The sequence below is a fragment of the Anopheles merus genome, chromosome 2R (assembly GCF_017562075.2).
Source record: "Anopheles merus strain MAF chromosome 2R, AmerM5.1, whole genome shotgun sequence".
Taxonomy (NCBI): domain Eukaryota; kingdom Metazoa; phylum Arthropoda; class Insecta; order Diptera; family Culicidae; genus Anopheles; species Anopheles merus.
In genome coordinates this window covers 31,377,934-31,404,445 of record NC_054082.1, presented here as the reverse complement: position 1 = coordinate 31,404,445, position 26,512 = coordinate 31,377,934, and the positions used below count along the sequence as shown (strand labels likewise).

The window sequence follows — 26,512 nt, the reverse complement described above, 5'->3', positions numbered from 1 at the left end:
TGGGTGGGACACACAAAGACACACAACAAGTCCACCTTTCCAATTCCCACGATGCATGAAGCCTTGTAATAATGCTGCTTAGCCAATGCACGGTGCAAACAAGCAATAGATAAACGACCAAACAACACCAAAGCCCAGCGCAACATACATCTATTCCGGTAGCACCGCCCCTGGGGTAATCTCTCCGACGGTGTCCGTGTGTGATCCTCACACGATCAGGATTATGTTATGCAGCGGAGGAGCATAGAGAGGAGGTTGTTGACAGCCCACCAACTGGCTAGAATGAGCGTCACAAGCAAACGCTAGAACAATTTCCCACCTTTAGGGTCCACCTCGGGTGCATTGTCCTGGTAGCTGGACACCGCTCAGCGACACACACACTGTCAACAGCCCTCGGCACAAGGGTGGAATTGTTTCGCCATACGAAAAAAATGGTGTGTGTTTGTGTGGGCGTTGAAAGTGCAGTGGGGTGGGGGAGGAGATTTTTGGAAGTTGAATTCCAGCACAAAATTGTGAGAACTCGCGCACAACACCGCCACCACCCTACGTCAGTGCAGTGGAAAAGCCACAGGAACAGTGCGGGTTGCGAGTGAATCATAGAAGAGTTTTATAATTCTAACATAATTTATTACACTTTCCATTAATAAAATCTTCTTCCGGGATTGTATGCTTGTCCCGCTTTGTCCCGCCGTCCTCCACTACCGTGTATTTCGTTGTGCCTTTTAACGGTCCACTTTTAACGGTAGGCTTTAGCAGATTGTTTAGTTTTGGTTGAAGTTTTGTTGAAAGTTTTGGACCAGTTGCGCCCCTTAATTTTTCACCTCCAGTAAGGGGGTTCACAACAACAACGCATACAGTGGGGCGTAAGTTCGCTGGTTCACCCCAAACAACACCAGCGTACGGGACACGGGCTCGTTAGCTTTTTGTTCGCGTCGGTCGCAGCAACACATTAGCGAGCTCCACACAAAACCACCTAAGCAGGCGGCGACAAATGCTAGCTATAATTTATTGTGCTGTGTGCTCAGCGACCAAAACATACGGCACAGTGCGGGGGGAGAGGGGGTTGGAGTAAAGGTGTTCGGATGGTGTTGTGTTACTACTATTCCCCAGCGAATTGGGCCGGTTGTTGTGTCGCTAGAAAGGAAATGCCGTCGAACAGACCGTGGCCAGCCGGACAGTCGGTGTATTGTGCGGTGCAGTCACGTCCTTGCTGGCCGTACGAGCGGGCCAGCAGATAGTCCGGTTCGAGCCGGTCCGAAGCTGAAGGTCTGTGGAGTGAAGGAAAGGAAAGAAGGGGGAAAAAATGGGTGAAAATGTGTGCTACAATCTCGGTTTCGAAAATTGGGGATGTTTTGGGGATTTTTTAAGAACTTTTTTTTTAATAATGATGCATTCAATCGAACATCCTCTTGTGTCAAGCAGCGCGCTGTGACGAGGTGTGTGTGTGTGTGTGTGTGTATGACGATTGATGACAAGCGTGTGAACAATTGCACCAAAATAGCCTCAATTTGGGCGAAGGCCCGCGCTCTGCCAACATTGATTTCTTATTTTGTCAATCAACCGGCAATTATTGCTTGCAGGGGGAAAACACTTTTCAGGCCACACGCCACAGCCACAAGCTTGCCGTCGACACGAGCACCGGAACGTTGCTACTTACGTGAAAATCACATCGATTATTTCGCCAATCAATCCGTTGTGTTTGAGCGGCATTTCGGCGACCTCACAGACGGCCCGCAGCAGGCACGCCCGCCCATTCCGCCCCGCCCGGGACAGGCCCTGCTCGAGCAGGGCGTACAGCTGCCGCCGGCTCTGATCCTCGCCGGCCGGCCGTTCGAGTGCCCGGTTTTGAAACACCGACTCCGGATGCGGATAGATGATGGTGGCCGGTATGCGGTAGTTGGCCTGCAAATTGTACGTATTGACGATGACGCGTGGCAGCGGATGATGGAACCGGATGGGTATGACCAACCCGAGCACCACTTTGGCGAGCCCACCGTTGATGGGATAGTTGAGCCACCGTTTGGCACGTTCCAGCCGGGCCGTGATTTCATCGTCGTTGGAGTCGGTAGCAGCAGCAAGCAGCACGTTGCAACCAATGCAACATAGTAGCACGGTGCCGGAAAGGACCTTGGCGGACAGCTGCATCCTATGGAAACGGTGCTAGCAGGCCGCAGTTCGTTTGAGGACGGAAGTATGACAACTGGGCCGCACGGACTGGCGTTTGGTACAGTCGCTGCAAGTCCAGCACGGTGTAAGATACGCTCTGCGCTCGAAGCACATTTTCTTTTGGAGATGGCTGCCAATTAGTTGTGTCAATAGACGGTACCATTCGAAGATCGGCTCGAGGTGGTTTGAAGCGACGTTAAAACTTGCTGTATTGCTTGGATTTTTTTTCTCATCCCACCGACCAACGCTTCTTCTTCGCTCTTCTAATCAAGCCCAAATCAGAGTCAAATGGTGTCGCTCTCGTTCGTGCGGTAGAATGGAAACGGGCACGATACGCGGAGCATAGAGGAAGGGGAAGCCTTCGCTAAACATCGGCAACAACGGCGACAGCCATTAGTCGAACGATGTAATGTAAATACGGTTTTTGTGCGCACGTAAGTGGAGCAAAATTGGGTAAATAAATAACTCGTCAAGCGAGCGAGCGAGCGAGCGAGCGAGTGATAGCCGTGCCGGTTGTGACGGTGCGACGAACCCAAAAACCCGCGCCAAGTCAAGTCAAATGTTGGCCGGGCAGCAGAATGATGGCGGTGGAGCGTGGTGGTGCGTGTTGGTGGTTGCCACGAAGGCACTTCCAAGAATCGATGCTTCGATGTTTTCAAAAGCGAGTTAACGATGAAAAGGCGGTCGATTTAATTGAGTTCGCTCATTAAAGTGTTGAGCTCGAATACGTTTTCCAAGTGGCGGTAACTCGGTAAAGGGCTGTATGTCAAAAAACAGGAAATTTTATCTTTTGGAAATTACACATAGTTTCTCACTCAAAAATGGATTATAAACGTAATTTTGGATTCTTATTAGCATTATAGAAGCATTATTAAATCCTTCATCATACTTTTCCCAAGTGTAAACCTACAAATTGTGAAAACAAAAAATCCCAAATCTTAATATAATTGTATTGGTTTCGACGAAAATACCCTTCCGCCCTACATAATCTATTTTCACTTCTGCATCCAGTTTTACCACATACACACAGGATTTAACCCTTGATTAGCCGTGCCCTTGTGTGAGCCAAAGATACCAAATATCACTTTCAATCTCGAGGCCACTGCCCCCAGGGCACTCACAACGCTGTCCCTCTAAAGATAGCTCTTTCGAGGTTTCGATGACACTTTGGTGGATTTTTTGTTTGTTTGATGCTTGTGCTATGCGAGGGCGTTTTTGTTGAGCAAACCCCTTGCCTTGCCGATCGATGATTGATAGTATCTATTTCTCTTGTTTTCACCAGCACTTGACAGGGGGCATCCTGTTCGCCGCCGCCCCCAGGGCATGGTCGGGGGCCGCCCGATCTCAACAAAATGGACGCGAACGACGAACGACTTTCGTCCCTTCCGTAGTGCCGCCGTTAAGCTGCTTTTCTAAGTGAACAGCTCCGCCCGGGCGGAAGCATAAATCAGGCATAAAGTATCTATTAAACGTGTGGCCTTGGTGTACGGCCAAACCGCCATACATCACGGTACCAACTGATGATGCCTGGTCTGGGGCCGCGGTGCGATGGTGTAAACAAGTGAAAGTGCCGCTTCTAGCCGGAGCTCGAGAGTATAGTTGCCAAGCGCTTCGGGCAGGACGGCTAGCTGTGTTACGCCCGTGTTTCAAGCGACAAACTGTGGCTGGCGACAGGGCGTGTACATTGCTTACGCACGGTAGGAAGACGCCACAACAGCAGCAGCAGCAGCACCATCTCCAACAGTAAGGAGCAGAAATATGCACACGTTCACTAAACTGCAAACATTCCCAAACCGTATTACAGCATATTTGAGGACAAATAACAAACAACAATAAGCAGCGCTAGAAGTGGTACGAAATGGCTACATAAAATCCGTGTTTTTCCCTCCCACTTTCGCTCGCCGTCGGCTCGCATGGGACAGAAGAAGGAAACGCGAGTTTCCTTTACTTGGCGGTTGGGGGAGGTGTGTTTTTCCTCACGACCCACGATGACGACGGCGAAGATGATAGTGCTATCAAGAGGAGGGAGCAGGGATTCGAGCAACTATTTGGTGAATGGAGGAGGCGAGGAGCATGTTGCAGGAAAGGGATGCAAGGAATCGGCTGGAATATGAGTCAAATATATCCGGGCAACATCGTTCTTTCAGTAAGGACGCACGAGTAGCGCGTTTCGGCTGAAGAGCACACTGAGGGGAAGGAAATGTTTGCCGCAAACGCGACACAGGAAAGAATAATACAAGGCAAGGTGAATGTGTGTGTGTGTGGCAAGTTACCCGGAAACGGCGACATGATCGCGTCAGTAATCCAGTTATCGTAGATGTGCAAAGAACATTACCGTCCTCTCCCCTGGAAGTAGTTTGATATTATTAAAATGAATCAGAGCATGCAGAACGGTTAATCGTAAGACAGGAAGGGGGATGTATACATTGTACATCAGTTCGATGGGTGTCTTCGGCGGGGGCTTCATTTTTGTGCGGTATTGACTTACTTTAGCTATGCATTTAATACTCATTGTCAAATGTTCAATCAAATTACAATTAAATTAAATTAAATTAAATTAAAACTTTTATTACTATAACACTGAAGCAAAATAGTTATTTCTAGGAGAATAAAAACTGACTAAAATAATTGATCCGGTTAAAGGGATCTTTAATACATTTTTTTAAATAAATTCCTTATCTTTTTTAAAGACAACTTAATCGTCAGACATCTCCTAAGTCCATCGGACACATCAAGCGAAACTAATTGTAGCCATTTTCCAGAACCCATCCAGGCTGGAATAGGCCTCACAACTTCCGCTGTTCTTGGCATTGATCCCACACAAATATCGGACTAAAATCAAAATACTGTGCCCATAAATACTGCCATTGATCTTCAACCCGTACTAGTCATTAGTGATGGGATACATGAAGATTTCGTCAGAAGCGATTCCTGCCAGCTCCAAAGTTTTCTGGAATCGATTCCGGATAGCAGGTCCGGAACCAGTTTCCGGAATCAATCCCGGAATCGACTCCGGAATTGGTTCATGAATAGGCTCCGGAATTGGTTCCGGAATCGACCCCGTAATCGGCTCCGAAATCGGAATCGATTCCAGAATAGGCTCTAAAATCATAATTGACTTCGAAGCGGAGTAGGTTTTGTTTTCTCCATAGGAAAAGACGTTTGGGTCGAATGATGCTAAGTATTGATAGCCGCAAAAAAAATACTTATAAACGGTCCATTCTCATGGAGATTTCCAGACTGATTTTGCTTCGGAAACTTCTTATTTCAATTCACGAACTATTTCTCATTCCGGAGTTAATTCCATTTCTGGAGTCAATCCTGATTCCGCTTTCGGAGCAAATTGCGATTCCCAGGTCGATTTCGATTCCGGAACCGGTTCAGACTGACAGACAGACGGTTCAGATTCAGAATGATATTGAAACTAAGCCTATTCTGGAACTGATACTGGACTTTAAACGGTCCTCTAACCGGTCCTGAACGAATGCTGCGGATCTTTCTGATACATAAGATACAACATAGAGAGAGGATTGTTCAACCACTCAAGTATCTCCACTATCCTTCCTATCAATCTTGCAAAGGATATAATATCATCTGCATTCATCCAATCAACCGTAAAACCATACAATGTTTTTTTAGCAAAATCCTGCAAAAAAAGGCTTTTCTCTGTGCGCCACTTTCTACGTGGGGCAAAGTTTATCTAGAATATAGCTCCCGGTAACGGTACCGGCATTTGACAATTGTACCGACATATTAGATTCTTGTGCTACATTTTCTTTACGATTGAGCGCCGGAATGTGGCAATATACGAAACCGTGGTGTGGGCCACGTAGGGAGAGAGCTGCCAGAGTGAGCGAGGAAACAAAAGGGATCACATCTTTTATCGCTCCGTTTAATGTTCTCATCTTCGATACGATCCTCAGCCACCCGCTCGTGGCTCGCCGTGAACATGGCTGCCGGGCGTCATCACACCCGCACCCCCAGCGAAGCAGCAAAGCGACCGAACATTGCCAATGCTAATGCTGTACCGATTCTCCGCGCACTCTGTCGTTCGCCCTTGTGGAAGACAATTTCAATAAAACGTCTGCGAGCGGGCTCACGGTACGGCACGCAGCACGCTAGGGTGACGATCAAGTGAAACGCGCCCGGCTGGGCGAAGTGTTCGAGTGCTTGCAGCAATCGGGCGAGAAATGGAGAACGACTGCGTTGGCCACGCAGGCGGTGGAATGAGTTTTAAATCGTTTGCTCAAACCACAAACAATCCCGAGGCGCCCGGTATATCCGTTGCTGCTGTATGCGTTGCTAAGATTTCGGGAAAGCCCTTTCCTAGCGGCACGGCCTACTGCTGTACCTTTGCAACCGATTGTACCGTACCCAGGGACGGGGGCACACTTCCAGACCGCAGCCTCAGGCAGCTAGGGAAGAGTCGAGGAAATGTTCACTTTGAAGTGATAATTTCATTTTCGTTACTCTTCCATTTCCTTCTAACGAAAAGTGGGGGCCTTTTTTCTTGCGAACTCTGCCGAAGCGCACGCAATGATGACAGTTTTGCAAAAGCGCCAGAAGCACCTGGAAAATATATTGTGCGAAACCTGCGGACAGGATGGAGAAGAAAAAAAAACGTACCCTCTGCTTGCCGGTCCGCGTCAGCCACCGGCGGGAGTGCTAGCAAATTCGCAGAAAATGACAAACGAAAGGGCAATTCCCTAACGTTTCGTCCTAATTAAATGACCCAACCGATCGCTCCTTGCCCGGCCAGTTCCGGGAATTCGTTCCGGGCGGATTCAGCAGAACGCTTCAGCAAAAAAAAAAAAAAAACAGCGACCAACCGACCGACCGACCGTTGTCAACAGAAAGTGACTGACCGCGGAATGCTGTAATCAGGCACTAGATGGGCAATCGAGTGCAAATGAAAATCGATATGCCTTCCCACGATTCCACCAAACCCCATAGCAACAAAAAAAAAAGATACCATTTGCACAGCATTTGTTCCATTTAGGGCGGCTTTTTAGAATGGTGTCGCGGCTCACCCACCCAATTCGAATGTGCAAAGCGGAAGCGGAACAGTTACCAGCCGGAAAAGCGAATCGGTCGAATTAATCGACGGGAATCAATTGCAACCCAATGGGACGCAGAGGGCAACGGGCGGTGCGACGGGAGACGTCTTCCCCCAACCAATCGTTGTTGACTTTTATTTCCATTTTATTCCCGTGATTTTTTTCTTTCTTTTGCTTTTTATTTCAAAATAGCCGAAGAAAGATACACAGCCAAAAAGCTCACCAATGAATAATGTAACGATGCTGCTGCTGTTGCTGCTGTCCAGCGAAGGAGGAGGGTGGACACGGTGGACAAAGAGCAAAAAAAAGAAGAAAAAAAAAGACGCGAGCTCGTAGCATGTTTATTGGTTTGGCCCGTCAGTGCGGCATTATTTACAACGAAAAACGGCCCCGTTAATTGGATTTCGAATGCATTTGAGCCTCCGGGGTTACTTACACGCCGCATCGGTTGGTACTGCTGCTGCTGTCCGCGTGAACCAATCCCGGGGACGCGCGTAAGCGAGAGCGTTTTGGTACTTCTCCGCGTGGACAATTTCACCACGGTCAGGAGCGGTATGAATAATTCATCGCGCTTGCTGTGCTTACGGGGACGGGAGGAGAACTCCGCACGGTCCAGCTCGTAAGAACAAACGAGATAACGCGGGTGGGTGGTCTGGGCAGGGCAGGGATCCCGGAAGCATATGGTAGCAAAGCTGCTTACCGGTGGGCTTTTGCGCTAATTTGCTTTGTGCATGACGGTCGGTTGGAGTTTTTTTTGTTGTTGCGGAGGATAAGTAGGTGTTGGTAAAAATAGAGCAGATTTTAAACGATTTTCGTGGTTTCAATGAGACATTGCGAGTAGCAAAGGTATCATGTTTTATTTGAGATGTATCATTACAATGCGCCGATAGGGATTATCTGTGAGCTTTAGTTCGGAGTATGGTAAAACGCTTAAGTTCTCTTGATTGACCAAAGTAGTTTTAAATGACGACGTTTTATTTCGTGACCAATACAATTTGTAGTGCGTCAATGTGACACCATGATTGAAAGATAGTGTTGCGCCTTAGCACAGCGCCCGGACTGCAAATAAATAATTCACCAAAAAACGGCAAATAAAAGGCATTTATAAGTATTTCAACATTATTTTATTATGTCTTTTTTTTTTTATTCAGTAGGGACGGCTTTGCCGTATTGCTTATTTATTATGTCTTTAACGGTACAAAATTTTAGTAACCAAAAGAAAGTAAACTAAAAGTTCGTCCGCTTCCACGCAGATCCGGGATCAAAAAGAAAGCCCTATTCCCCAGTCCATGCGATCACCGGCTATCCGTCAAACGCTCAGTCGATCCATTTCGTTCTGTCCGAACGTTTATCGTCCAGCCCGAGACCTCTAGCGGCCGCTAGCTGAAGTACGGATGCTCCTTGTCGATCCTCGAACGATCGCGTCGTCACCATAAGTGACAGATAGATTATTTACATTATTTATATATAGTGCATGTGCATGTTGTTTTTAAAGTACTGACTGGTCACCTGGATGCACCTAGATGCAAGTGTTGTCTCTAGTCAATGTGTACGTCTCAAGTAGAAATTGAAGAAACAGATAATTTGTATGTATTGACCATCGTTCTTGCTTGAACTGTGCTCAAAAGCTCCTTTGCTTTTGATGTTCAAAACTTTTAATGACTACTCGATTGTAATTGACTTGTCCTTTAATGTTACCAAATGTTTGCAACGCTTAAAAGAACATGTAGCACTAGATCATAGGAACGTTTAGTTATAGATCCCTTAGTATTTAAGTGATGTATGTAGACCACGGTCGCATGGTACAGTCGTTTACTCGTGCGACTTAACAACATGCCCGTCATGGGTTCAAGCCCCAAATAGACCGTTCCGTCATACGTAGGACTGACTATCCTGTTGTGGGAAGTAACCCAAAAATCATTGAAAGCCAACCCCACAGGTGGTACAGCCAGGCGTTAACCGACAACGGTTGTTGTTCAGCCAAAAGAAGAAGAAGAATATGTAGACAACGGAGGCCAGATACTTTATCAAGAAATAAATAAATAAATAAATAGCCTGAATTTATCAGTGGTTCTTGTTGCTCATGAACAACAGCCAATTGTGAACCTCAAGTATGGCGCCACCACATAAATAAAGATTTATCCAAGAATTGTTTTACTTTATATTTTTATCTTGAGGCTAAAATACAACAAGCAAAGTATGATAATCTTCAATGTTGAAAACCTCTTTTGATGCTCAGAAATATACACTATCAAAGGACATCAAAGCTACTAGTCATGCTTTAAAATTGGTTGTAATATTGGCATAAAACATCTAATAGGTTAAGTTTGCCATTAATTCAATAAACTAATGTGCATTTATGTTTTATGTTTATGGCTTGAAACATTCATTTACAACAGGCATTTGTAATATAAAACGGAAATACACACTGTCACAGCTCGCTCGCGTCTCATGTAAAGCCCGCCAACGTTATCCCGACTGTCAATTATCCCTACGCACTTGCCCTCGGTTCGGCTCTGCACAAAATTTCTCGCTGACAAGTGAAATGTTTTCCAATACAGGCTAGACCATCTCTTGTCGAACATGAGTGTATGATTTATTTAACGTATATTCTTCGCTTTCCGCTGCTTGGCACTCGTTTCCTTCTTCCGCGCGTGCTCACCCTCCCCAATAGCAAACCGCCGCCCCGGGAAAGCGGTGGTTGGGCTTTTATCTCAAGCACGCTTTTGATTCAGTGCGATCGTTATTATCTTCAATCCATTTTGTGCCCGACTACCCGACTACCCCCCCCCCCCCCCCCCCCCCGACAGTAAGCATTCGTCCACATCCCCCGCTCCATTGAACGGACGTGCGTCAGCTTGTTGGTCTCCGTGGCGGTACGCTGCGAAGTCCCTGCGACTGCCACCCATTCATCCATTTGCCGTTCAAGTCAATTCACCACCGGCTCTCGGGTGGCACATTTTCCGGCTCGAGTGTCACCCGCACTGAGTACCTGCATGCTTCACGCGCCACCCCTACGCCCGCAGTGGGGATGAGATGTGGAGATGTGTGGCAGATTGGATTTAAAGAAGAAGGGGAACGAGAGAGAAAAACGAGTGAAAAATAAACGCTGTTGGAAAAATGTTTTCGAACACACACACATTGGAGAGTTGTTTAAGATGGGAAGAACAAAAAGGGATAACTGCTGCTGCTGCTGCTGCCGGTGATGTGAAGAACGCACCTTTCCACTAACCTTAGGCTTGGTCGGAAGGTGGGTCGGATTACGGCGCAGCATAACGATCGACGGTGGACCCGGACCCGGAGCGGTTAGATTTGAGCGATTTATCTGGCTTCGTTAAATTTATTAGCCATCTGTATCATTTATAACAACTTCGTGTGCCCTTGCCGTAGCTTAACTTCCTCTTAGTCCCTTTGTTTGTCAAGATTTACGCCGTGTTGTGACAGGCGGACGCTTGCTAGTAATGGTGTGCTCCAGCAAGCGCCTCACAATTCGTGTTCGATACATTCGGTCAAGTTTTTCGGTACCGTTCGAAGGGATCGTCTCCCCACGAGAATTGTGTCACCAATCAGGTGCCCTGTAAAAAGGGGACACTCTCCTCCTCTTCCCCTCTCCTGGAAGCTTGCTTCAAAACTATTCACAACGCCCACAGTTACCGCACGGTTAGGGTGATGTAGATCGAGTTTAAATCACTTTTGATTGAACAGATTGAGATGGAAAAGTTGTGCCGAGTCGGTTCATTTCAGATTATTTTTTAGCGTTTTCCGTGAACGAGCTTTGGAAGCGAGGGTAAAGGCCGATGAAACTCCCTTCTTTCGAGGTTCATTTATCAAACTTATGAAAGCTAAAAGCTGAACAGTTTTGAAAAATTATCAAGATGGTTAGGAAAGTATAAATTTCGAGGAAAAATCTGAACAAAAAATAACTATAACCACCTAGCACAGCATAGTTCGGAAAAGGTAACATAGCACGAAAACTTACCACAATAGATGACTTCTCGGATTTCTTAAACTTTCCACACAAACGCCCAAAGGGAGTTCCCCCGTACCATACCAGCTTACCCGGAATCGCTTCGTTACGGTTTCGGAAGCTGACACATACACACACACACACACACACACACGAAAAAAAAAGCAATACATTACGGCAAGCGACAGTCTAGTGGGTTCGTCTGGCCGCACACACCCGTCCACGGCTACGGTGTGAAGTGGAAACCGCCAACCACGCTGAGCGGTTGGAAGCGAAAGGAAAGAGATGCGCACAAAAAAAAACATACGAAAAAGAAAAGTGGAGCCAAAGCTTTCCATGGCAGAAATCAATTATGATAAAAAATTCAGCTACGATGAAATATTGTGTCCCGTTTGATGAGGGTTCCACATACATAGTTCAGCGGAATTTCTTAACAATTCCATCGGCGAAATGCGCTGAAAGGCAAGAGCATCCAATGCTGGAGGGCTATAGTGCCCCCCCCCCTCCCCCCTCACACCACCAAAACCGGTGGCCATCGGAGGGAACCGATTCGTCACACGAAAGCGTGAGTGAATGCTATTGGTGAGCCCAGCACGCGCCGTGCAGATTGTATGCACGGCGAGCGTACTGTCTGCGTCCGTGGGGAGCATAATTCGTACAATGGGGAACTGAAACTTTTTGCTTAATGCTGCTCAGGTTCGCATCTCACCGAGGGGGTTGAAAACTAATGTGTGTGTGTGTGCTTTTTTCTTCTTCTACGCTCTTTCTATGCCACTTGCTAATTTACTAATGGAAAGGGCATCATTGTAGGCAGTTTGTGGTAGGATATTGTCCAAAGTAAATGGCACTGCTTTGAGTAAGAAAGAAGAGCTGAATGGATTGATTTATTGGAGTGTATTGCTGAACGTTGCTGAAGCTTGGGTTATCTAATGATGCTTATGACTGTCCTTTAACTTTAACGAACGGCTCGGTGTGACCATAACGCATTGAAATTATGCGCAGATCAAACACGTCAAATATCACGTTGCACGATAATCAGCTCATGTCTAATCTTAACAAATGCCTTTAAATAATGCGTTCATACATGAATGAACAAACATTTACGACAAATCAGACATTGGGTATTTTGGGATATTTGCCTTGTTCAATTGTCTTTTTACAAACAACCACTTTAAAGGCGACGGAAGAAGGAAACAAACGATCAATCTATTCTCACCCCGCTCGATTGATTTATTGGACATTGGCATGGTTTCGTTGGCATCAAATTAGCATCTCCACCGACAGCCGAGGCAAATATAACAGAACAACTACTGCACTCAGAACTCGAGCCCCTGTGAAGCTTATTTATCATTGACGGGTGCGAAATAATGGGGAAATAAAAACGCAAACGCCAGCTAGCCCTTTGCCGAATGCTCGCGGCTATACTGTGGAATCCCGCTGCTCCAACTGCACGGAAAGTTAAAAGTCATCCCAATCCAATTCCAACTCGAAACTCGAAAGTTTCCACCCTGGCCGAGCGAGTCCCTCGGGACTCATCCATAAGCCGAGCGAGGGAGCAGTCAAGCAGATGGACGGTGCTGAAGCTGCGATGAAGCTTATCGGCCAGCACTGCTCCGTCTTGTAGGTTCCGTTTCAAGCAGGATCGGGCGAAGGAAAACATAATTGTTCATGATTCGTTGCATCGATGGGAGTGGGCTATAGTACCGGAATGGTTTCGCTTTGATTCTTTTTTTTTTGCTTTTGTTTTTGCAGGATGTCTCGCCATAAATCACGGTACACAGTTCATGAATTCCGTTCGCTTTGGAGGGTGAGATAGAGAGAGAGTAGTGAGTAGGATGTATTTGCTCAAAGGAGGGGGCCCTTCGTTCGGCCGTGTTTCCAGCTACTCAACTAGCAATAATATTCTTTACGGTAAATTTTACGAACCCATTCAACACATTCCGCCAGCAAGTAGTCTGTGGAACTCATTCGCACAGATCTTTTATCGCACGGGCCAGCTTACTGAGGGAGTTTCTGGATAGGGTACTTACCCTACCCGGTCGCTCCGTTCCGGTAAGGTGCCATTCAGCATCAGCAAACGCGTGATGTGTTCTCAGTAAACGGTTATGGCCAGTGTCGTTTTTCTTGCGAGCCGCTTCATCCTGCACGTACGTACGGTGCAATCGCAAATGGTGGCCAACATTACTGTGCCAGAGCTAGACGAGACTAGACGAAATGGAACGAATCGACGAATGGAACGTCCCACTGACCGAACCAGAGAAAACTATTCGCACAGCGGGTACCGTCCCGAAAGCGATGGAAGATTTCAACCCGCAAGTCAATATTAGCCATAAATTAGTGCTAAGAAGATAATTTATCGCATTTCGAGCGCTGCCCGTTCGGTCCAGCTGGCATCATCGAAAAACCTTCAACGGTCGGTCGTTTGCTCTGCTCTGGTCGGTTGGTTGGTTGTCGTCATCGTTCGTTTGTCGAACGGCCGTTAGCGTTCTTCGGTGAGATGTACGCACCCGGAACGCGTGCGTGTCGAACGGGTGTGAAATATGGAGCAGTAGGCTCACAAATGGGTCTCTAGCAATAGTATGTGCATGTGTAAGGGGAGGGAAACATGTTGGCACCATGTAAATCTCGCCATTATGGGGATGTGTGCAGCGATTTGTTTTTATCGCAGTGATCGTTGCAGGTGTATACATTTACTGAAGAAATGTGTAGTATTTTTTAGAAATATGATAGCACGGTCTCGTGGAACAGTCGTCAGCTTGAGCGACTCAATAACATGTCCGTCATGGGTTCAAGCCTTGAATGGACCGTCCTCCCGTAGCAAGGGTTGACTATCCGGCTGCGTGATAATGAATTAAGTCTCGAAAGTCTGTGTATAGGCCAGCTCGTCCGTGTTGAACGTTACGCCAAATAGAAAAACAATTTGATACCAACTCACAACACCGAGATTTATAAAAAAACGCTTATGTCTAGGGACAATGTGCCTCTATACATTACAGCTTTCCATCAATCTTTTCTCTATTTCATATTATACAGCAAAACTTAAATATGCATCAATTGATTTTTTATTCGCTCTCCCTCCCTCCCCCCCTCTCTCTCTATCTCTCTCTCTCTTTCTCTGTCAGTCTCTCTCTCTTTCTTTCTTTTCTCTCTCTCTCTCTCTCTACCCTTGTGCCCATGCTGATTTGTTACAAAGGAGAAAAATAATTTGTCCCTAGCCTTGCAAAAACTAATTAAAAACTCTTATTAAGCCCTTTGATGTAATTGGTAAACGATAAAAAAATGATTATATTTTGCAAAACCTACGGGAAGGTAGTAATGTGCCAGTTTATTCGTTTATCTTTTTTTTTTCCTATCAGCAACAGGTGTTTCCTAGAACAAAAATGTCGAAAAAAACTTGATTACCATAAATTTTGTATATGGTTACAAGTTCATAGAAGCTGAATCTGAGAAGAAAGTATCATTATATACCCTTACATTGAATATTATGCCTCGCCGTATATTATCCAACAATTAAAAACAGATTTTAAATCGTTTGCCTCGTTTGGTTTCCCTACGAAACCCAAGTACGAGCAATAGAACGTGCAGCTTCTACTACATAGCCAACCATCATTCAAAATCATTCAGCATCACCTAATACGCCGCACCCATTTGCCAGCCGTCGTGCTGGTGAGCCGGCCTGCTACGTCAATTACGCCCGGGTACGATGGAGACGCCCGGTACTTGTTGATGTAGGCACCGGAGGTGGCTCCGATTTTATTCACTCCCATTAGCCCACGCACCAGCTCGGTTTGGGTAATCAGGCAGAAAGATTAACCAAACATGGCTAATTTTGTGTTTTATAATTTTCCAACACAAACACACATACACATCGCTCAACGGGCTCAATCGCACCGTTCTGTTGTGGCGTTGCGTTAGTGCCCTTTTCTACGCCCGAAGGCAATGGTAAGCGTTCGCCTTACTGGAAAGAGGTATAGTCATATTGCTTCAACACAAGCGACCGAAGGAGCACTGCACAATGGCGACCTAATCAAGGGATCGAAGAGTTTTAATTAGCAATAAATACACATCCGCTGTCGATGGTGTTGCTGTAGCTGCTGCTGCTGCTGGTGCTGCTGCTGGGACTCTCCCCGTCTGTTGGGTTGGGTGTGACTGTGTATAGTTGGAGTCGGTGAAAGGGGCAGTTGCCACTTGAAGCAAGTGGATTGCGATTAAATCAAGCACATCACCTAAGCTTTGCCAGTGTCCCGAGAGTGGGGCAGTAAATCCGGATGAGCGTGGACCCGGGCAAACGAGTGACGAAAGCGCACCAGAAGGCGGCACACGCACACGTTTTTCTCGTTAAGCTGGCACAGTGTTGTTTTAATGTGCAAAGCCAGATTTCTTCGGAAACCGATCGTGATTGTAATTGGATTGTGAGCAACCAATTTCGCAAACCTGGGGCTTCCCTTTTGCACAGTGTTTAAAATCGTCGTGTGTTTGCGGGTGTGCTGTACTTGCCTTATGAAGTGGAACCTTAACACAATACTTGAGCCGGAACTAGCTCGATCCGGTGCCGATCGGTGCTTTCTCCCGTGCCCGTTATCGAGATCGCTCGACACCCGGCCACCATACCCGGACGGACTGTGCAGCGGAAGCAGGCTAGTTAGCTAACGGTATGATTTATTGCAAGCATGTTAGCGCTATGTGTGCTTGTGTGTGTGTGTGTGTGTCTGTGGGTAAACAAAAGTGCTGATTTGCGCACAACAACGAGCAGTGGGACAAAAGGAGCTAGCGGAAATCGGACACTGCCCGCCGACATGAAACCCCTGGCAATGGATGGCAAGCGTCACAAAGACGGAACTGGATGCTTGAATGCCGGATGTGTTCTCTTGACCGAGCTGTGTTGTGCTATCGATAACAGATCAGGGTGAAGATTAATTTAGAGGAAAGGAAAGCAAATCAATATATCGACACATTCAGCGCTGATGAATGTCCACCCCGTGAATGGAGGGATTGAACTGGTTGATGGAGGGCAGTAAAAGAAGCAGTAGATATCAATAATCGACAAAAAACAATGTACGAGGATGGACCAGAGTGAACTTCAAGGCTTTTTACGCTCTTTCTTTCAGTGTGTGGCAAATTTTTCATGAATTTGCGTGAAAATGTGAAACTCCACCCAAACAGGGTGCACGAATACTTACGATTGATTTCGGTTCGCACGCACACACATACCCACATTACCGATTATGACTGTTTGCCCCGTCACAGTAAAATGGCTTTACCTCCACCCCACGCCACTAACCCAAGCACTGAGTACGCTGAGATCAAGTTTCACCTCTTCCTCCACACGCGAAGATAGCTTCAATCTGTGAGGTCATTTATGCGATTCCTCCTCCTGCCCATTCTGCCCTTCTACCTACCATCATTACCACCATCAGCGCACAGGGCGTAAACAGCTTCGACAGCGAATTCCGGACAGCTTCCACACTTTCCACGACCGCTTTGCATGCAAAACGCTATTACCCTTCCGATTCGAAAATCGTGTCAAAAAACTGGGACGACCTTTTTGCCTCCCTCTGTACCGCCCTTGCCTCATCCCGATCGCTCTCATGTCTGCCATCGACTGGTGCAGTTTGTCGCCCATTTACTTATGCGACCGCTGGGAACACCCTGAACTCACTGTCAGCCAAAAACAAACGGCTGCGAAAAGTCTGCCCACACTGACGTTCATTGCGTTTGGCTCATGCTGCTCACTGTCACACGGTGTGCTATTATACTGTGTGTGTGTGTGTCCCGATCCTACCAATAGGCAAGCAAGGCCCAAATCAACGAACGATCTCTTCCTTTTTTCACACCCACCCAGCCTCGCAGCATGCCTACCATCGTTTGTTTGCCGATTGTCGCTTGCCCTGCGATGACTGTTCTGCCAAACTTTCGTTTTTGTGTACAACACCCAACAACGAGAAGCTGGATGTGGTTGAGTGTTTGTGCCTTTTTAGAGTTTTTTTTTCTTTCTTTCTTGTGTGTGTATTGCTCGGGATGAAGTGTCCTGCCTGGCTTGCCCCAACATTGCAGTAACCGTTTGTCTAGTGCCATGTGATAACGTACCCTTTCTGTTTTCCATCTTCTCACGCCCGCTTGCTCTGCTTTTGTTCCCACATATCTTATCGTACATTATCGTTCGCTCACTCTCTCTCTCTCCCTTTATTTCGGTTTTCTTCTCTCTCGCTGTTTGTACTACACAAGAGTGCGGCAGACAGCGGCCCTTTCTCGGCCCCAAAAGAGAAGTTTTAGCCCATGTGCGCCCATCTGTGGCGTCTTTTAATATGACCGTCCTCGCCCTTTGGCTTGCGAGCGAAGAAATCCGTCCACGGAGAGCTCCGTGCGCTCGGCGCTGTTTGCTGTGCTCACCGGAATCAGTGCCATCATCTTCGCGTGTCTTTCGTGCCTCACGATGCTGGTGCGGGCGCTCAGCCACAGTTTTCGCGTGTGTTGTCACGATCATCGTCACCTCACGCCCAAAATATTCGGGTTTTTTTTTGTAATTCTTCTGTTGCTGCAATAGTTAGCTAGAACGCTATACGGTCTTGTTCAGAGGCTTTTTTTTCTCGTACACAACGTGCCATGTGATGTGGTATCGAATGATTTCGGTTTCCTTCTTTTAGCATCTTCTCGATTGTGAGTAATTCTTTTGAACAACAACATTGTTTGAACTAAAAGAAGCGGAGAAACAGATTGTTAATGAGAGGGTTGAAGATATTGAAGCAAATCATAGGTATTTAAAACATTAGATAATTTTGTAAAATTGATTTATAACTTATCTTCTTTGGCTCTAGCTCCATATTCTTTGGCTCCATCCACTCTGAATGCTGAGAACTCTCATTTATCTTTTATGGAGTATTTATTAAACAAACATCTTAACAAACTTCCAAACATGAAAAATCTATAAACATAAGGAATATATTGACCTCTACCCCACCACCTCAAATAAGCAATTTTGAATCATTTTTATAACAACCGAAAAACTATCTTTTGTATCGCAAATCCTGCAAGAAATTGCCAACAAAACCCCCAACAGGAACGTCTCGCCCAGCGCCAATTCGACCCGTCTGGCATATTGTCTGACGCCCCAGCTGCCGAATCTTTCCCGGCGTGCCCGCCCTTTGTGGTTATTATTGCAGTGTGCATTCGAAAGCACAAACGTCAGCCGGACCGTTTGCCGTTGCTTATACCCCTTAACGCGCGACCTCGGCAAAACGGGTAGCTGTTTTCGCTGGCTGCCTTTTCGTAAAACAACTGTTCCCACGGTAGTAAAAATCCCTCCATCCACCCTTCCATCAACAGTCACCCACCACCACCATCCATTGCAGTGAGCCATAGTGAGCCAACAACGGTGAGCCGTATGAAAATGAGCACTAGTGAGCACAACCGTCACGACTGTGTTGACGTCCGTGCGAGCCCTTTACGGTCGTGGCCTGCCCAAATACTATAAAAATTATAAAGAATGAAAGAAAGGAATTTATACTCCCGCAACCCGAAGTACGACCGGATCAACCGGGACCATGATGATGATGATGATAATGATGATGATGTGGCGTGAATCGTGCGGACGGTTCGGAGCTTCCTGAATGTCCGATCTCGAACTCCCTGTAAGCTGACACTTGGGGCACTCCCTTTTTGTGTGTGTATGTGAGCGGAGAGAGAGAGAGAGAGAACAAAAACAGAGGAAAATAGGAGACGATGTCTTGCGTCGAGCGCATCATGCCCGTCGGGCCACGTGAGAAGGTGTGTCATTTGTGAGCTGAACAGTGAAGAACAGGGCGAACCCGTCAGCAAAAACAGCAGTTAAGGACTTGGGTTGGTGTGTGTGTGTGTGTGCATGTGTGAAAACTCATGAGATAAAGTTTTCCCAAGCGAAAGCTTCACCATTCACCACCGTGGAACGGGACAGCACGGTCGCTCACTTGCTCTCTTTCGCTCGTTCTCCCGCTCTCGGCTCATCTTAGCCGCATCTCCGTGTTTTTGTGCAAGCGCACGAGAGCACGCGAGAGGCTGCCGCGAGCACGGCGATAGAGATGGAGAGATGGTGCCAGCATCCCGAACGGTTGGCGAAAGCCGTATCAACCCGTCCCAGGCCCAGGCACTAGACCGCGCGAAGGTGCGAGAGCGAGCGAGGACGCATACGGGGCCCGAACGCATCCAACATCGGGGCTGGCCGCGCGTGGTTTCGGGGCCCGTACGGGTGCCGTCGCTCGCTGCGCGTCGAACCGCTGCAGACCTGCGCAGTTGCGCAGCCACTGATCTTTTCTCAGCCATCTCCAGTTGCCTTTGAGCCCGCGGATTGATGAAATCGCCTCGACCGTTTGTTACCGATTGCGATTTGTTGTCAATATTAGATAATTTTTGTTAACCCCAAAACGCACACCATTCTGCAACGCTGCACCGCACGACAGGACAGGAGCGCCCGGGGCGCGACCGACACCACAGCAAACCGAAGCCAGGAACCAAGGCAAGAACAGAGAGTGAGAAGAGATTAACACACACAAAAAAAGCGCACGAAAACAGGCTTCACACACAAAACGCGAAACGCTGGCTGGCTAGTTGCGGAACGGTAGTGTGACGTTTTGGTCCAGTTGCGGTCCTGGTGCAGGTTTTGGGCTGCATTCGAGTGAGAAGCAAAACAGAGGGCCCTCCTGGTGAACCTGACCTGGGTGGCGGTAGTGCTCGTTGCTCGGTCGTTTCGGGTTGCTCCGTGTGGCCACGCGACTCGGCAGTGGTGAAAGAATAGACGGGCTGCCCGTAACGGAAAACGCCCTCGAAAACCGAAAACCCCGTGCAAGCGCGTAGCAAGCGCTACAACGGCCCCTTCCTCGCAGGTTCCAGCAGCACGGTTCTCGCAGGAGGTATCTGTCGTGGTCAAGCGACTGAGCTGTTTTTTCCCCCTGGCCCGTGTAAGGAACACGCCAGACGTTCCCGGTTTGATGCATGTGGGATGTTGAGCGATTGATAGCGTAAAGTAAGCAGTGTCAGCAGCAGCAGCAGTAGCAGCAGCAGCAGCAGCAGTAGCAGTTAGTAGTAACCACAAACAACCAATGCACAAGTAGAGCGTTTGCTTGCACCGTAGCATCTGGTAGCAGACACCGTAAGCAGCAGCAGCACCGTGGAACATTCCTTGGTAAGATAATCCCAACAGCAACTGTCCGCAGTTTGTGTCCTACAGCTTAGCGGACCATGTAATCCGCCGCTCGCCGAAGCCCAGAGGTCACGCACGGCCGACAGGACCCCTGCTTAGCTTTTTAGCAGCTTCCTCCTTCTCCTTCCTCTTGCACGTGAGTGGCTAGGCGAAATCGCCATTGTCATTGTATCAGCAGCATCATCAAAGTATCATCAACGTCCTCCGTTGTCACCGTGCCCAGAACAGCAACAACAGAGAGCCCGTTGCTCGAAAGCGATGCGCCTACCGAGAGCAGCAGAGTGAGCGGGAAAGAGAAAGCAAGAGAGTCATGTTTGTGTGTATGTGTGTGAGTATGTGTGAGTATGTGTGTGTGTGTGCTAAAGTGAGTAGGTTATAGGCCATGGGGGCAGTTGCGGAGAGTGAGTGAGTATGGTGCGGATTTTGGGAAGTTTGTGAGACCGAAAAACGCCTAACATTTTCCGCTGGGAAAATTCCACTGCTGTACCAAGGAGCAAGTACAGCAACGAACCGACAAAAAAAGGGCGATATTACACAGCAAGCTCCACCCGTGTGCGGGATGTGGCAAGCTCGACCGTGTGGGCTGAAGCACTGCTCCCAGGGATCAGTATTTACGGTATAAAATAGCTTTTTTTGTTGTAAAAGTAGAAGACCTAACCGTACCTTCAAAAGACAGTGTAATAAGCCAAAGAAGTGCACCACCGATAGGACCGATAGGTAGATGTTAGAGGAAATTCTGAAATTCGCTTATTGTTTCCGACCGTTCTTAGCTGTTATGGACTTTTTCGAACAAAATTATGATGCTACAAGAAGCAATCACCCGAAGCATCACTTTATCGCACGTTTTCACCAAAGGACTCTCTGTATGTTCGTGTTTGTGTTTGTGTGTGCGTATTTAAATGGAAAGGTTAAAACACATCAGTTCTCCATTTTCCGAACCAAAAGCAGTAGGCTTTGTCAGGCGTGTGTACATCTCGTGTGTGTTTTTTTGGACACTTTCAGTGAGCTGATTTGAACCACTGTATAAAGTTGCACGTGTACGGTAAATGTGACAGTGCGCGTGTGTGTGTCTGTATGCCCTTTGCCTTTGGGTGTGTAGGACTCTGCTGCTGTGTGTTTGTGTTTGTGGTCGTGCAAAGAAAAGGATACAACGACAGGGCGTGCTGCTAGTTGCTGCCTCGGTGTGGACGCGCCTCAGTGTCAAATTCGGTGACGTGCCAGCTGCAATCCACGTCATCATTGGGACGCAGCATGATGCTCGATCGGGGGCGACAAGCTCAGTTAGCCCATGGGGCGGTTAAGACGTACGACACAGCTCCTTATTAGGACGGTTTCGCCCCAACAGTGTGGGATGAGGTCACAGTCTAGGTCACGGTGTGTGTGTGTGTGTCTTTGTGTGTTTACGGGACTTGTAGTTTAGTCATTCGGTTGGTGATGGTGGTGAAACATAAAATCGGACCAAAAAGCAATGGTGCGGTATGCGTAAGTGTTGCTGCACTGCCCTTTTTTCTGGTCTGCTCATTCTTCCATTTTTTTTTTTGTCTGACACTTTCATGGACGAGACAAAAGTGGGCCACGACAACAACAGTTGGAAAGTTGTTTTGTGATGCGTGTGCGGTGGTTAGGTGGGTGGTGGAGAGGATGCAAGTGAACGGCTCATCAGAAGAAGGTTACATGCTCGGTGCCCCAAACAAAGCGCATTGTTCGGTGAAGGTGCGACCTGTCAAGGGATAGTTTACGATCCAGCTTGAAACGCTCGAGAGGGCAGCTTCGTCATCGCGTAGACTTTGATCTTTGGAAGATACTATCTAAATGAAAACATCAGCAAGCTAGCACAAATGATTTTTGTTTTACGAATATCAAGTGAAACGGAGCCTTTTTTTTAATGGATTTTTGAACGTGAAGTCAATTTGTGTTAATGTCTTTTTAAAGAATGTATTTTGTGTGAATATTGTTCTAAAATACGTGCTGTGATTTTTTAAAAGTAGTCTGAAGAATGATTAATTGCTAAATAACACATCCCAAAAGGTACACTAATCGAAAGCCTATGCTGTGGCCTAGGGTTGACGTGAAGCGAAAACGAATGATGTTCCTGATTTATTTTCTACTCTGCTCTCGGAGTGTTTTTTTATTATTATGTCGCCTTAAAAAAAAGGGTTCGAATGGATCAGCTTCGGCTGTCTGCAAAGCTGCCGAGAAAGGATTTTCTGACGCTGAACCCCAAAACACAACACATTCGGGAATATGTGTCCCACCTGTCAACGGTTTTGTTCACGCATTCGACCCCACCACGGTGGTAATGGAATTAATCAATTTCATGTCCACTGCCCGTCCCGTCATCGCTACGGTGGCCCAGTGTGGCAAGGTGTGTAGGTGTGTGCGCCATGTGAGGCCCATTTTCCAACCTGTTAGCAGCAGTCAGTAGCTGCCATTGCAGCAGTGAAGCTAGGCTTGAGTCTGAGCTTAGCTTAGATGTCGGCCACGTCAGGTTTGTTTATTGTTAGAGGTGCAACGTTGACTTTGCCCTTTGATCTTGTGAGTTGAGTTGTAATTTATGCGTCTGTTTCAAATGGAGAGATTTTCCTAGTTGTGCGGATCGTAGCTGGCTGGCAGTTGTGTATGGCGTTTGTGTGGATCTAAGTGACAGTCCTGACAGCTGTTGTTTGGTTTGGTTGATGATTTGCACGGCCAGGTTAAGAGATTAGACTCGGCTTGAGGATGCACAATAAGGGCGGAAATGTATCCAACGAAACATCAATTGGTACAGGTTTGCCCGAAAGATTCTTTTCCATATCTTTTATTTTAATCATTTATTTTAACGCGAACCTCAATGTTTAAAGCATAAATTTCACCTTAAAATTGCAATAATTGAGGTCTACAAATGAAACATTGCATTTTAATACTATCTTTTTTGAACATTACGTACAATTGACAGAAGAAAACTTACTAAACCTAAACCTAAAACTTACTAGCTCACCGCGCAGTTACACGAGGTTAAGTATACAACGAAATGAACTATTTGACAGGCGAAATATCTGTCACATAACGTATCACAGCAACTAGCTGATGTAAACAAATAACACGTACAAAATCGCAGTTAAATCCATTAAAAAACTTCCATATCAAGCCTTTCGTTAATTTTCAGTCAACAACTCATCATCTCTTCCAATTTGGGAATGTTCTGGTTGATAATATATTCCTTTTAAGTGAATATCGAAAGCGGATGTTGTATCTCCCCCAACCCTTTAGCTGTATCTGAGAGATATTTCACCTGTCAAATAGTTCATTTCGCTGTATATTTCACCTCTTGTAAACGGACGGTCAAGTTACACTTTGAATCACACTGGTTCGCATTGCTTATACAATTGTCCAGCAAAGTCAGGACATTTAAATTTAGATTTTTGCAGTAATTATTTTGTTTACTATACTCACTACCATCCCATCCGGCTTGCCAATGATCCACTATTTTGCCTACTATTCAAACTTGACCACAACATATCATTTGAGCCTTTTCTACCAATTTACATGGGTCAATAGAGCCGGTCTGGTGGTACAGTCGTCAACTTGTACGACTTTAACAACATGCCCGCCATGGGTTCAAGTCCCGAATAGACCGTGCTCCCATACGCAGAACTGACTATCCTGCTATGGTAACAATAAGTCACTGAAAGCCAAGCTCACTTTACTAGTGGGTACTGGCAGGCCTTGACCGACAGCGGTTGTTGCGCCAAAGAAGAAGAAGAAGACATGGGTCAATTATAGTTGAAAATTATTTTTAAAAAAATAAACAGCTTAATTAAACCATCTCGTCACGTCAATCCAATTCCTCATTTACGGGCGAAAGCTCCGTGCTTCGAATCGCTAACGCTTATCGATTGACCGAAGGCTTATGGGCAACGACACAATCCACTTCCCTTTTCTACATTTGTAAGCGACACATTTCGTCAACAGCCTTGATGAGTTTCAACCTTCCCGCCGTTGTTGCTGCTGCTAACTTCACTAATCAGCTCGCAGCATCCACGGACGGGAAGTTATGGAGGCTGTCCCGGGTAGCACGGACTCGCCCCAAGTGCATAAAATTCAAACAACTCCAGCGAGCTCGTGCACCCACGCCGGTGCATAATGATGATGATGATGATGATGGTGGTGGTGGCGACATCGCGTGCTGACGGCTCGCGGCTCGCAATTGCTCTAATCACGTCCGTTGCACTCGGAAACAAATCATCACAACGGCACAGCCGAACCGACGCGGCAGGGGGCGTGGATCTGAAACGTGTTACGATTCCGTATGACGCTCAGTCGGTGTTCGCTTTTTCTAGTGAAAATGAGGGGAGCGAAGCGATGATAAATCGCTGTACTTTTGATGATAACGACGTTGTACATCAGCGCGTCATAATGAGCCGAACGAGACGACGGCAAACGCGGCGGCGGATAATGATGGCCTTTTTCGCCATTTGGCCCCACACCCTGCCAGACAAGCCCGGGACGCACTCGAGAAGAAAAGCGCACCGGAAAGCGGGTACAACCTTAAAGCGGCCCTGGATGGATTACTTCGGCTTGCTTAATGTTTGCAGAAAATTAATAATTAAAAACATTTCGTTTCAAGCACGGAGCAAGACACGCAGGCCCCGACCACGGGTGCGCAAGAGCCAAGGGTAAATAAACTTGTTTACGTTGCTGGTGTGTGCTTGTTCGTTCGTTTAGGTTCTGTTTTGTTGTGCTTTGCTTTCGCTTGCGCTTTGTAGCAGTGCAGTGGAAGTGGAACGGTAAAAATGCAGAAACGAATAAACTAGACCGACAAACGCTCCCACACACACACACACACACCCGGAGCGCACAAAAGGGAACAGAAGTTGGGTGGAGCAGAGCAAAAGAAACTGCAGAGGGTTCGGAAACTTTTTCTTGTTCCAACACTGTCAACACTGTTTTCTTCGGCGGTATCGTTTTAATGGCTCGGTTCGCAAGCGTGGCCCACGAGGTTGGATATAAAAAGTGTCTCCGGCACACTAGCAGCACGCCCTGCAAGTGGGAAGGTTCAATAAAACGATCATTTTTATCGCGGTTCGAGCGCTCGGTCCCCAGTTGTCGTCCAGTTCGTCACGGGGTTGAGAAATCCGAGGCGTGCCAGGCTGCGAGGAATGAAATTTCCGGTTGGTTAAGATCGCTTGCTACTGTTTCCCACTCGCAATGGGTTCGCAATGCGATGCGGTGGGAAACGTACCCCTGCGCTGCCCATGTTTCTGTTAATTGTACTTTTGCCATAAAGTTGCGCAGATTATGATACTTTGGTCGCGGGTAGTAGAACGCAGCGTGAAGCGAGCAAACTTTGCTCTCGGCTTTCCGCGCAAGCATGTCATTTTACTGTAAAACATTACGTGCGGATTCCTTGGTGCGTGTAAAGTTTGGCCAACGTGTAAAGTGTCATTCCGGGCAGCAATTTCACTACGGCTTCCAATTTAAGTTTCAAATTCAATTCCCTCCCACTAGCTGGGGTCGTGGGAAAGGGAAAGGGAGAACGCAAAACCCTCTAGTCATCTATTTCAAATCATGCCGGTTACAGAGCATCATGTTTTGAGTGTCCCTTTTTCTGCTCGTTCGCTTTCGCTCCAGCTGCCACCCTTCACCGGTCAAAGCGGTTTGATGAGTATCGCTTTCGAACGCTCTCCAGCAGCGTCTCGATACCGTATAATATCCCCTTTCGATGATTGATCGACTTTCGTCAGCGTGCAGCGTGCCCAAAGCCAAAGCGAGGCGTGGAACAACAGCAACGCAACAAGAGAAGAAGAAAAAATCATCCCTTTCTGTGTGGCTTACGGCATAGGGAAAACGAACGTCCAAAGGGGGGGACTTTGCCATCCACACCCCCGCCCAAGCGTCGCTGCACTGACGAGTGTATAATTTAATTTCACTCATTTTAAGCAGACAAGAGACCGGCAGCTGCAAATCAAGTGGGTGCTCAAGCTCGGGTGCAAAGTTTTACGCCGAAGCAGCGTGATTCGTCTCCAGCCGTCTGTGTGTGCTGTGCTGGGTGGGTTTTATTTTCTTGCTACGTTCCCGAATGCATCGTTTTACCCAGTGCAGTGTTGTGGGGTTTTGTTGGAGCAGGGTTCCCCCCCCCCCCCCATATGCCACTCCCAGGGCTCCCTGGGC

General features: G+C 47.2%; 2 protein-coding genes across 4 annotated transcripts in view; one reads left to right on the top strand and one right to left on the bottom strand.

The window, feature by feature from the left end:
- Positions 1-658: 658 nt before the first annotated feature.
- On the bottom strand, positions 659-2,145 carry LOC121590646. The gene is made up of 2 exons (XM_041910484.1): positions 1,658-2,145; positions 659-1,268 (listed from the first exon to the last, which is right to left on the bottom strand). The coding sequence occupies exons 1-2, from the start codon at positions 2,143-2,145 to the stop codon at positions 1,100-1,102; spliced, it is 657 nt and encodes a 218-aa protein (XP_041766418.1). The 3' UTR covers positions 659-1,099.
- Positions 2,146-19,504: 17,359 nt separating this feature from the next.
- LOC121590746 (acetylcholine receptor subunit alpha-like 1) overlaps positions 19,505-26,512 on the top strand; it is a 62,297-nt gene continuing 55,289 nt past the window's right edge. Inside the window, exon 1 of one of the 3 annotated variants that reach the window (XM_041910678.1) lies at positions 19,505-20,344. The gene's annotated coding sequence lies outside the window, so the exon portion shown is untranslated. Of the gene's footprint in view, positions 20,345-20,769; positions 20,979-21,281; positions 21,845-26,512 lie in introns of those variants that run through there. The other 2 variants (XM_041910679.1, XM_041910680.1) reach the window with 2 other exon arrangements.